General features: G+C 42.7%; 2 protein-coding genes across 2 annotated transcripts in view; both read left to right on the top strand.

The window, feature by feature from the left end:
• LOC118414804 overlaps nt 1-10890 on the top strand; it is a 1072569-nt gene that overhangs the window by 901363 nt on the left and 160316 nt on the right. The gene's annotated exons all lie outside the window — the stretch shown is intronic.
• LOC118413765 (atrial natriuretic peptide receptor 1-like) overlaps nt 1-10890 on the top strand; it is a 48905-nt gene that overhangs the window by 22625 nt on the left and 15390 nt on the right. The window contains exons 16-21 of the mRNA XM_035817297.1: nt 73-201; nt 1058-1234; nt 1786-1890; nt 2118-2189; nt 2537-2783; nt 3939-4094. Of these exons, the coding sequence (XP_035673190.1) occupies nt 73-201; nt 1058-1234; nt 1786-1890; nt 2118-2189; nt 2537-2783; nt 3939-4094 (886 nt within the window). The remainder of the gene's footprint in view (nt 1-72; nt 202-1057; nt 1235-1785; nt 1891-2117; nt 2190-2536; nt 2784-3938; nt 4095-10890) is intronic.

Genomic DNA, 10890 nt, shown 5'->3' on the forward strand with positions numbered 1-10890 from the left:
ACACGGTCTTGTACCGGTGCAACATACCCACAACTAACTTAAACCGTCCTGAAATTTATTGTTTGTTTGCAGGAACACAAGAAATTGGAGGCGTCTTTGGGAAAGTCTGACAAGAAGGGCTTCCTCAGCGCAACGTCTGCAGGTACCGGTGGTGTCAGTGGCAAATCGGAAGCCACCACGAAATACTCCGGATCCTCAAGGGTAAACTATTCTTGTTCAAACAGTTGGTATCTCAAATAAGGGTTAAAATGTCCAGATCGCGTAGCCTTTATGAAGCCACAAAGGCAATGTCTACGGTATGATATTGAATGGTGAAGTTCATTCCTTTCATTTCACAAGGTACAAATGTTTCCTTAACCGAAGTTAGGCACCTCTGCATAACTGGGATGAGTACAAGTGACAGAAAACCGTTCAATGCTAGGGTCACATTTCCAAAACGGGGTCCGTCCGGGAATTTTTTTTATTTTGGGGGGGGGGGGAGGTAATTTTACGTTCTATCTGTTATGTCGCTTTTCATATAACATTTTTCATTCCCGAAAGGTGCCCTACAGGGCCCCGGTTTAGAAATGTTGCCGTAACATAACGTGCTTTTCTAATGTCTAGACTACTTAGAAATGCCTGAACCCATTACATGTCACACACTCGGCAATGGACACCACGCGAACTATAGCAACCTATGGTACCCGAAACCTTTACAAAAATATGATAAAGCATTAGTTTCTAGCTATTTGAAAGCATTTCTTGATTTGCTAGAACGGAATACAGCTATATTTACCAACGTCCACACCATTGGAACCTTTGAAACAATTTTCAGCTGTAGCCCCTTTGTATTCAAAATGCTGTAGATATTTCACACAATCAAATGCACAGCGGACAATCGCACACTTCTGTTAATTGCACGAAATCCCCAAATGCCATGGCGGTACGGTCTAGCTTAATTACTTCACTTTGTTGCACCATTCGGATCATTGAATGAAATACACTGGCAAATGGGGTATGTAACTAACCGGTTTCTTCTGTATATCTTCTATTGACTGTCTCCGTGAATAATCTCAAGTCGTCCAGTGACCAAGACTATGGAGAGCAGGACTTCAACGCGGGGCTGTTAGACTTTAACAAACGGGAGTCTAGCAACCTCTCTCTGGGTCGGTACGAGGATAACCTAGCTGTGGTGAAGAAGGTCTTCAAGCAACACGTGTCCATGTCACGGGCACAGCTGGTAGAGCTCAAAGTGGTGAGTGGACCACATTTCTCGACGCTAAAATAATTTGTACATATTAGGCTTACTGCTGCAAATGCTATTGAAAATAGTCAAATCGACATTTATGTCAATTTTTTCTTTTATCTTTAAGTGCATTCATTCACTATCAGGGTGCATTGTATATCACAATTTCTGATATTTTACAGTTATTGCTGTCATTTTTTAGAATGTTTTTATTTGCCTACTAGTATCATAGCTTGCTTTTAAATGTAGACTGCATGTGTTGGCCTTGAAAAGAATTTACTTATTCTGTTGCCCGCACCTCTCAAATATCATTCTATAGATAATCAAAAGTGATAATCTTTTTGGCGAAGCTTTCATGTTATGAGCGAATTTAGTATGGCATTGATTCCAGTTTGCCAGGAATACCAGGAATTGTACATTTTTAGAATGTGCCAAAAGGCACAAAAGTAGACAAAATTGACAAAATTAGAACAAGCAAACCTTCAAACTCAAGTTTTAGCGACAAAAATTTAATGACTGAGACTGAGTGATTAGCTTATGATTTGTCTGTTATGTTGCAGATGAAGGGCATCAACAATGAACATCTTAACCGCTTCATCGGTGTGTGCACTGAGCGTCCCAACATCTGCTATCTCTTCCAGTACTGTACACGGGGAAGCGTTCGGGTGAGTAGCATCCGGATTCTACCGTAAACATGTCATCCTTGGTTTGAAAAAAAAGAGAGAATACTAAATCTAGGTTTCCGTTTTGCTTCCTTTGTCTTAAGACATATGCTTACCTTGCTTATCACCTCAAAGGCTCATTTTATGACTCTACAGAATCATGACATTTCCGCACAATTAAAGACATTTTTGTGACACACACAGTTTCCGTATTATTTGTTTCTTAACAGGATGTTCTCGACAACGACAACATAGAAGTGGACGACATGTTCCAGGTCTCTTTCATTATAGATATCGCGAAGGTAACGCTACCTGTTTATGTCCCTATTCTTTCTAATATAATTATCTTCTTCATAATGACCTCACCTCACCGGTCCCATAGCCTCACCGGCCGTAGGGGCAGCAATCGCATCAACATAAGTCTTCCATCTTCTTCTGTCTTCGGCCAAGGTTTCTAGCACCTCGTATAGCTTGTTTCTAAAAAGATGTATATACATATTTGGAAACTTGAGACATCAGAAACAATAGTATATTCCTTCGACTATGTGTACAGGGAATAATCTATCGCTCTCTATAAGCCCTGGCTAAAGCATGCTGTTTCGTCTAAATCGTCAAGCTTTGACTACCACTGTTATACTTTTTCCTACAGGGGATGGAGTATATTCATCAGTCAATCATCAAGTTCCACGGGAAGCTGAAGTCTACTAAGTGCGTTCTTGACCAACGTTGGGTGGTCAAAATCACAGACTACGGTCTGAAAGAGTTCAAGTTCGGTGCAGACGTCTTGGAAGAGCCCAAGGAACAAGAAGCAAAGAGTATGGATCCGTCCACTTCTAAAGATCCATCCAAAGACGTCGAAAGTAGACAGCTTCTTATTCCCAGATGCAAGGGAACAGGTGCTTTAAAACAGTTCAACTCACGTGCGACTAGGAAAATGTTCCAAGGATGTTTTTACAAAAAATTCACATTCACCACAAAGTACTTCTTTTACAAACTGTCTGTGATTATATTACAGCCAACAAAGTAGGATATAGGAGAATTCTTTATACACAACCAGTAGGTACTTACTTTGCTGACGTTTCGATATCTCTCAGACACCTTTATCAGAGCTGCTAACTGGAGTTCTGCTTCTCGCCACTATTTGTAGCCGATGTAGTGATGGGCAGGGGGGGGGGGATACAAGCTTAGCCACGTTTGGGACTGTTTTCGCCGCAAAAGCGCCACATACATCGGCTACAAATAGCGGCAAGAAGCAGAACTCATCTTAGAAGCTCTGAGTCTGAAGAATGTGTCTGAGAGACATCAAAAGGTAAACAAAGTAAGTACCTGCTAATTTCGTATAAAGAATTGTCCTATATTCTACCAACCTGATGAAATTATTTTCGGTAGCTAAAAAAGATAATTTCTTCAAAAGCGGTAATCGCATCTCCTACATACCGTTTCTTACAGCCTTGTGAGTTGGTCATAGATTATAAATGCTTATGGTTAGTATTCCATTGTCTTTTAACAGGAACGTGTATGTTTGAGCTACCATCGGGGTAAGTCCGTCTGCACCATAGCTGTAAAACAGGTATTGAGTGAGCACCATCTTATATTTCTACCAGGGCTTCTTACACTCGCTGTCTTAATTTTTTTTAGGGCAGTGAGTGTAAGAAGCCCCGGTAGAAATAGGATGATACCCAGGCTAGAACAGACATATGCTTCGAGAATGTATAATGAATCTGTTTGAGTGCTATACATACACATACGTATGCCTTTAAAGGTGATATCTCACTGCACTTGGGGCAACGTTGCGGCACTGCGGGGTTCGTCCACTTGACTGCGCATGCTGTATTGTCGGCGACCATTTTTGTAATTTAGATATTGCGTAATATGTAAAAGCAAAAAGTACACAAGCGTAAGAAAATTCGCCCTTAATCCCTGGAATCCGTTGAGTAATCTTTCGAAACCCGCAGTGCCGCACCGGTGCCCCAAGTGCAGTGAGATGCTACCTTTAGTCTTTAGATTTCGAATTTGCAAGGTTTTAAAGTTGTTGTTTGTTTTTCTTACAGAGATGTTGTGGACAGCCCCGGAGATTCTTCGTAACCCCAGAGCACTGGCGAGCTACGTGACGGCGCCGAAATCGGACGTGTACAGTTACGGCATCATCGTACACGAGATCCTGACCAGGGACATGCCGTACTCATCGTTTGGACTCAATCCTTCAGGTATATATAAGCCATTTCCACCGTCCCGGATGCGCATGCGTTCTGTCGTGATGCGTTGTGGTTAAGGTTTAGGGAGCGCAACCAAGTATTTTCGGTGATTTGAATACGGTTTGCGTACATTTGCATACGGAGACCTGATTATTTATCACATTCATTTAGCTCTGAAAAGTATTTAGAATAAATAACGTGATAACTGAAAAAGTTGTGATAAAGGATTTAGGTTTTAATGTCTCATTAATTCACCAAATGAGAGTTTCTAGAATCGTCTTCTGGAGAATTAATGTGATAGCAAGCCCCTTATCAAATTTATTCTCCAAAGAGTGATCCAGAATTCTACTATGGATAATTAATGTGATAGTAACCCCCTTATCACATTAATTCTCCAAAGAGTGATCCAGGATTTTACTATGGAGAATTAATGTAATAGCAACCCCCTTATCACATTAATTCGCCAGAGAGAGATTCAAAATTCTACTACCGGAGTAGTTTTTTTGGGGGGGGGGGATGTACTGGTCATTAAGCAGATACTAAGCCGGAGCCACAGAGCCACAGAGTTCCCGTATACAACTTTTATTCAGTCTGCCACACACAACTATTTCGCCAATGTGGCTTTTTGAGTGGTTCAAGGCTGCAATGCTGACAGTATATAAGCCTCGTAGAACAGCAAGATATCACTATAACTTGGGTAAAGCCTATAAAATAATAACAATGGAAGTTTATAAGATCTTTCTGTCCTGTCTGTTCAGCATTTCGTAAGAAATGAACTTGATGCGGCTGAACCAGGAGAATTTTCCTTTCCAGAATGTTTTTCATATAAAAGAACTGACAAAACTAATGCAAAAACCTGTACATTCTATCAGAAAACTGAGGCGTGCGTACCACTTTACAGTAAGTGCTTAATTCCTTTGGTGCCCACTCATTACAACCTCTTTACATTCCTTTCATCGCTTCCTTTGCCTTAATCTTTTACTATGGAACAATGCTTGTAAAGATACTATTTAGGCACATTGGCATTGCTATTTTTTTACTTAATGTTCAGCACGTAACAAGACCTGAAGGCCACTCAAGGATTCGGGTTACATTGTAACTGTAACAGCATCTCTTCGCCCTAGGTCAGAAACATCATGATCGGGACCAGCCCAATTGCTACCCCTACCCAATTTTGGCGGGAATGGTATGATCCGCTCACACCGCACCATCGCACATGTGGCGGGTTCTTTAACGTGCTTGGGGTGTGGCTATCCCCAAACACGGGACCTCCATTTAACGTCCTATCCGAGAGACGGCCCTAGCCGAAGCTAGGTACTCATTTTCTCTGAAGTACATAGGACAGCCTGGCATATGAAGCCATCTGCAAGTCACCTTGACAGTCGAACCACTTCATGCTTCACTATTGCAGAGGATAGAACGCAGTCTACTAGAGAGAAAGATTCAGTAAACGGTTCAGTTATAAGCAGTACCTGGAACAGCCTGGCATATGAAGAACCCCGCTGCGTGGCATGGGTAGTCGTTCCATTTGTCATCAACAGTTAAGTAAAAAACGCAATCTTGGTTGCCCCCATTGCTGTTCGGCAGTCCCGGACCCCAGTTGTTGTAGGTCCCAAGTGCAGAACCATCCACCCACTCAAAGCTTCCCTCTTCGCGCTGATCGTGCAGGCCGATCCAGAAGATACTTTTATCATCGCCGTTCACGGAGTTGTACAAGAAGACAAGGAAGGCGTCGGTCCCAGGGTCTCGGGGCATGGCAAGGGTGCCGCCGTCTTCACCACAGGCCGCGGCCGCATCGCTAAAGGTCTTACGTGTGTTGCAGAACGCCTTGTAGCAGATTCCTCGCCACATTATGTAACCTTTAGGGCAAGCTGAAAAAAATCATTGATTTTGAAACCTTTAGGACAAGATGCTTTAAAAATGCAGTCAACAAAAATCGCAGGGATAGTCATCGTTGATATTGAATTAGAGAAATCAATACTCATGACACAATGGCGAGTAACTCCTCGCCATACTCTGAAAGCAGTCTGTTGAGGAAATTGTCTTAGGATGTAAAATGTAGTCTCCATCTATTAATTACACACCATACTGCGGGCATAGGAATTATTGAGAACGAGAAGGATATCAGAAAACGGAATAATGAAATTCTGCTTCCATATTTTACTTCTCTCATTCATATCATGTCTGCAACTACATCATCACAAATAGTGTACATGGCGTGACAACCTACCCAGCGTCTTAATGATCTCGTGAAGACGCTGCTCCAACAACTTTTCCAGGTCGCGCTTTAAGGCGTCAACAGTGGTAGACAGTTGGCGCATGTCGTCTTGGTCGCGCTTCAAGGCGTCAATAGTGGTGGACAGTTGGCGCATGTCGTCTTGGTTGCGCTTCAAGGCGTCAACAGTGGTGGACATGTCGTCTTGGTCGCGCTTTAAGGCGTCAACAGTGGTGGACAGTTGGCGCATGTCGTCTTGGTTGCGCTTCAAGGCGTCAACAGTGGTGGACATGTCATCTTTGTCGCGCTTTAAGGCGTCAACAGTGGTGGACAGTTGGCGTATGTCGTCTTGGTTGCGTTTCAAGGCGTCAACAGTGGTGGACAGTTGAGTAATTTCCTAATGACAAAAGTAGGAATACCAAACTTAATCAAGAAAAGACCAATAAGGGAAAACAGCTGTATGGTCTGAGATGATAGTCCTTTTAAAAGAACAACATAAACAGTTTAAAGATCGTAAAATCTTTGTAATGTAAGATTGTTTATTTATCTATTTATTTATTTATTTATTAAGATTGTTCACCTCTTTGTTGATGAATGTCAGAGGGATAGCGAGCAGACTGAGCAGCACGACAAATCCGGCGGTCAGACAGGTTCGGTGGGAGCGGATAAATCTACAGAGTGCACTGAAGCGGCTTGTTCCTCCCGGATACGCGTTGTCTGTTATAAAAAACAGCATTGAAAACGTTGACATTATAATATTTCCCAACGCAAAAATTGCCCAATATATTACCCAATATCTTTTTTCTGGCCAACTCCAGTCACACCTGTCATAGGTTCTGGTACGGTTTTGATGTTGCGGAATTTTTATGCAGTCTATGACAGAGTCAACCGCCGACAAGGATCAAAGACAGCCTTTCCCGTCACATGCCAGCGGGATTGTCTACGGCACCTGCACGACTAAGTCGCGAATACAATTAGTTTGTGACCGTGCGACAACCGTACGAAGGATCTGACCACACCCAGCAAGATAAAAACAAGACAGCAGCAGGACAAAATCCACAAGATTTACAAAATTTCAAAGTTTTACCGGCTCCGGAGTCGTACATAGCGTTGGCGGCGTCGGCACGTGCCTGCCAATCAGTCTGTGGTTTGGTGTCTGGAGGGAAATCACGGAATTAAAAGTTAAGTATAGTACGAAGAATATGACGAGACCCAGCAAGACAAAAACAAGACAGCAGCACGACAAAACCCGCAAGATTACAAGATTTCTTAAAAATTCTATCAACTAGATTTTAAAATTTTACCTGCTCCGGAGGTGTACATAGGGTTGGGTACACGCGCAGCGGCGTCGGCACTTGCCTGCCAATCAGTCTGCGACTGCTGCATGGGTGTGGTGTCTGAGGGAAAATTACAGATTACAAATGACAAAATCAAACACAGAAAAAGTGTAAAAGTGAGACATGAACAGGACGCCGTCAGTGGACTTGAAAGCGTTTTACCTGCTCCGGAGGTGTACATAGGGTTGGGTTCACGCGCAGCGGCGTCGGCACGTGCCTGCCAATCAGTCTGCGACTGCTGCATGGGTGTGGCGCCTAGAGGAAAATAACAAAATTTAAGTGGCGCGGACGGTATGTCAGTATGTATTTTGTAGAAGTACAGTCGCTTGGAAGTTTATGAAATCAAAATACAACATTTTTTTCACAAATACGGTTTCAGGTAGTATCATTTTGTGAACAGCTCTCCTAAATGGCTCCCCGACATTGTTATTCTACATCGCACCATCAAAAATAATTTTCAGACTCTATTAGATATTTTTTGTCGTATGGTAATCCAAACATGACTGGTGATGCAGCCACAGAAAACTTAGCGAACAGTTAGGAAACTGCCATACGGGGCAGTAAAAATACTTTGGAGAAGAAAACATCGTTTAATCATAGTTTTACCTGAAATTCTATGGTATTACTGAAACCATTTTATTCTATGGTTTTCCAAAAGTAAGTTTCATCTTGAACAGCGACTCAAGGTACCAAACTAGTTATGATTTCAGCCTAGCGCACTTGACGAACTTAATGCCTGATGCTCCCCTTGTACGGGGCTTTACCTCGTCATCCGGAATGTTCAATGCGACACCATATTATACAATGCCTCAAGCGGGGTTCGCACTTGATCTATATGGCGAGATATTGTCATCACTTACCGCTTATAGAAAACAATTTAATAAAACATAATAAAAATACAACCCCTAAGCTTCATGCCTCGGTCAAATATTATTTGAAAATGGTAAAATGTCGTTCTACACCAAGTAAGGCACTGGTTAATTTCTGTAAACCATTAACTTGTATATTTCTAACAAGCAAACCTATAGCTACTTGGCCACTGACATGTTTTGAGAGAATACATTTTCAGAAAGATATCTACCTGTGTCACCAGTTTGGGACTGCTGTTGCTCTCCCGGCATGGTGCGACTTGTCAGGTTTCTGCACAGCAAAAATGTACGCCCTACCTCAGGCAGGGACCGAAACACAATGTCAAAAATGAATACATCGGAAACAAAAAAATGAAGAAAAAAAATCATACTGAGTGGGCGGCAAACAGCACACGTTCAGACAAATCATGCAGACATATAATCCTCTTCTTTGCTTGTTTCTTACATATTGAAGTAGAGAGGCATCACAAACAACCTTTAAAGACATCCTACCTTTTTCATCATGTTTGGAAAACTACCAAACATTTCCACATAGGAGAAACAAAGAATTTTCATCCTTTTTTCTTCGTCTGATACTGTCCGTGTTCGTCACAAATGTAACATGAAATCAATGGTTACAAGCTCTCGGATAGGACGTTAAATGGCGGTCCCGTGTATGGGGAGAGCCAAACCCCACGTCCGTTAAAGAACACCCACACGTGCGATGGTGCGGTGTGCGATGGTGAAATCCTTCCGTCTAGTATAGAATTTGTGAATTCTCTACAAATCACCCAGACTCCAGGAAGAATAGTGACATATCAGTCATTAATGGAGATCTGTATCCAAACCAAACCAAACCAAAATTAATGTTTGCGTTGAACGCAAACATCACTGGTCATTAAGCAGATACTGTAAATGCATTTAAGTTCGCGGTAGCGGGAAAAAGGACTTTTCGCGGTGGTTTTAAGTTCGTGGTAACACCGTAGACTACATTCTAATACCATAATAGAAAAAATGTTCGCGGTGAAGTGGTCAACATTAATCCACCGCGAACTTTTCTACATTTACAGTACTACCGTTGCTTCAATATCGGCCCCCAAGAATTGAAATAGGTGACGTTCATCGGACATCTAGTTAGAACTAATCTCCTACTCTCTAAGCAGGAATTAGTCTGGCGTACGCGGAGTCCTTTGATGAGTTTAATATTGATTTCTTAGGCAAGGTTTCACTAAAAACACATCACCTGAAACACGCCCCAAACAAATCTATCTCATAGGAAGTCCTTTAGGTTGACTAGTTTACTCCCCCCAATCTCTACGCTCCTGTGGGTTTTCTATAAACTACAGGGGGTTCAGGGACATATTACCGCTTACCGCTTACCGGTCCCTTGACCGGGGGTGGTCGTGGGGGCGCTTTGCTGCTGAGCACACTGCTTCCCTCCATCTCTCCCTGTCGTGCGCCAGTGCCTGGGTGCTGGCAAGGGGCAGTCCTGTCCATTCTTTGATGTTGTCGTCCCATTTCTTTCTCTGCCTGCCTCGTCTTCTCTTCCCCTTAACAGTTCCTTGCAGTATGACCTCTGAGAGGCCTTTGCTTCTTGTCACATGGCCGTACCACCTTAGTTTCCTTTTTATGACAATACTCAGAAGGTCCTCTAGGTGGTCTGTTCCCATGGCTTGTTTGATAGTGTTCCTGACTTCTGCATTGGTGATATGGTCTCGACATATTGACCCTGTTAAAAGTATTACGGATACGGCATCTGCGTGTCATAAACTTTCATTTGTAACCATTCATTACCTTCGCGAGAATGTCCTAGAAGGGTATTGTTTCGATAGCGTTTGTATGGATCTACACATGTGCGTGTATTACAGTCAAACCTGTATTAGCGGCCACCTTTGCATAGCAGCCACCTGGCCATCGTGGCCACTTTTTGTCGGTCCCTTGGATTAGCAATGATTAAGAAATAGGCTGAGCGCCCACCTGTCCAACGCGGCCACGGCCACACGATTTCCGGTCCCGTCGATACAGAAACACTGCCTATTGCAACCATACTGCAGCCTTTTGTCACCCTGCACCGAGTTTGAAATTGTAGTTTGCAAGGATTTGGAGATCCTGACAGGGTCATTTTGGCAGTAGCATTAAAGTGCAAGTCTTTGTCGGTGAATTTACTGATCGAGACAATGTTACTTGGTGAGAAAGATTAGTGGGAACTGAAATCACGTGTAGCTCGCTCATGGTCAATTGATCAACATTTTCTCTATAGTGGCCACCTGTCTATAGTGGCCATATTTCTCTAGTCCCTTGAGTGGCCGCTATAGACAGGTTTGACTGTATATGTTTGTGAATGGACAACATAACTCTGAACATGTCTGGATTGATTGCGTTAATGTTTGACGAGACCTTGAAATGAT

Source organism: Branchiostoma floridae, chromosome 4, assembly GCF_000003815.2.
Source record: "Branchiostoma floridae strain S238N-H82 chromosome 4, Bfl_VNyyK, whole genome shotgun sequence".
Lineage (NCBI taxonomy): Eukaryota > Metazoa > Chordata > Leptocardii > Amphioxiformes > Branchiostomatidae > Branchiostoma > Branchiostoma floridae.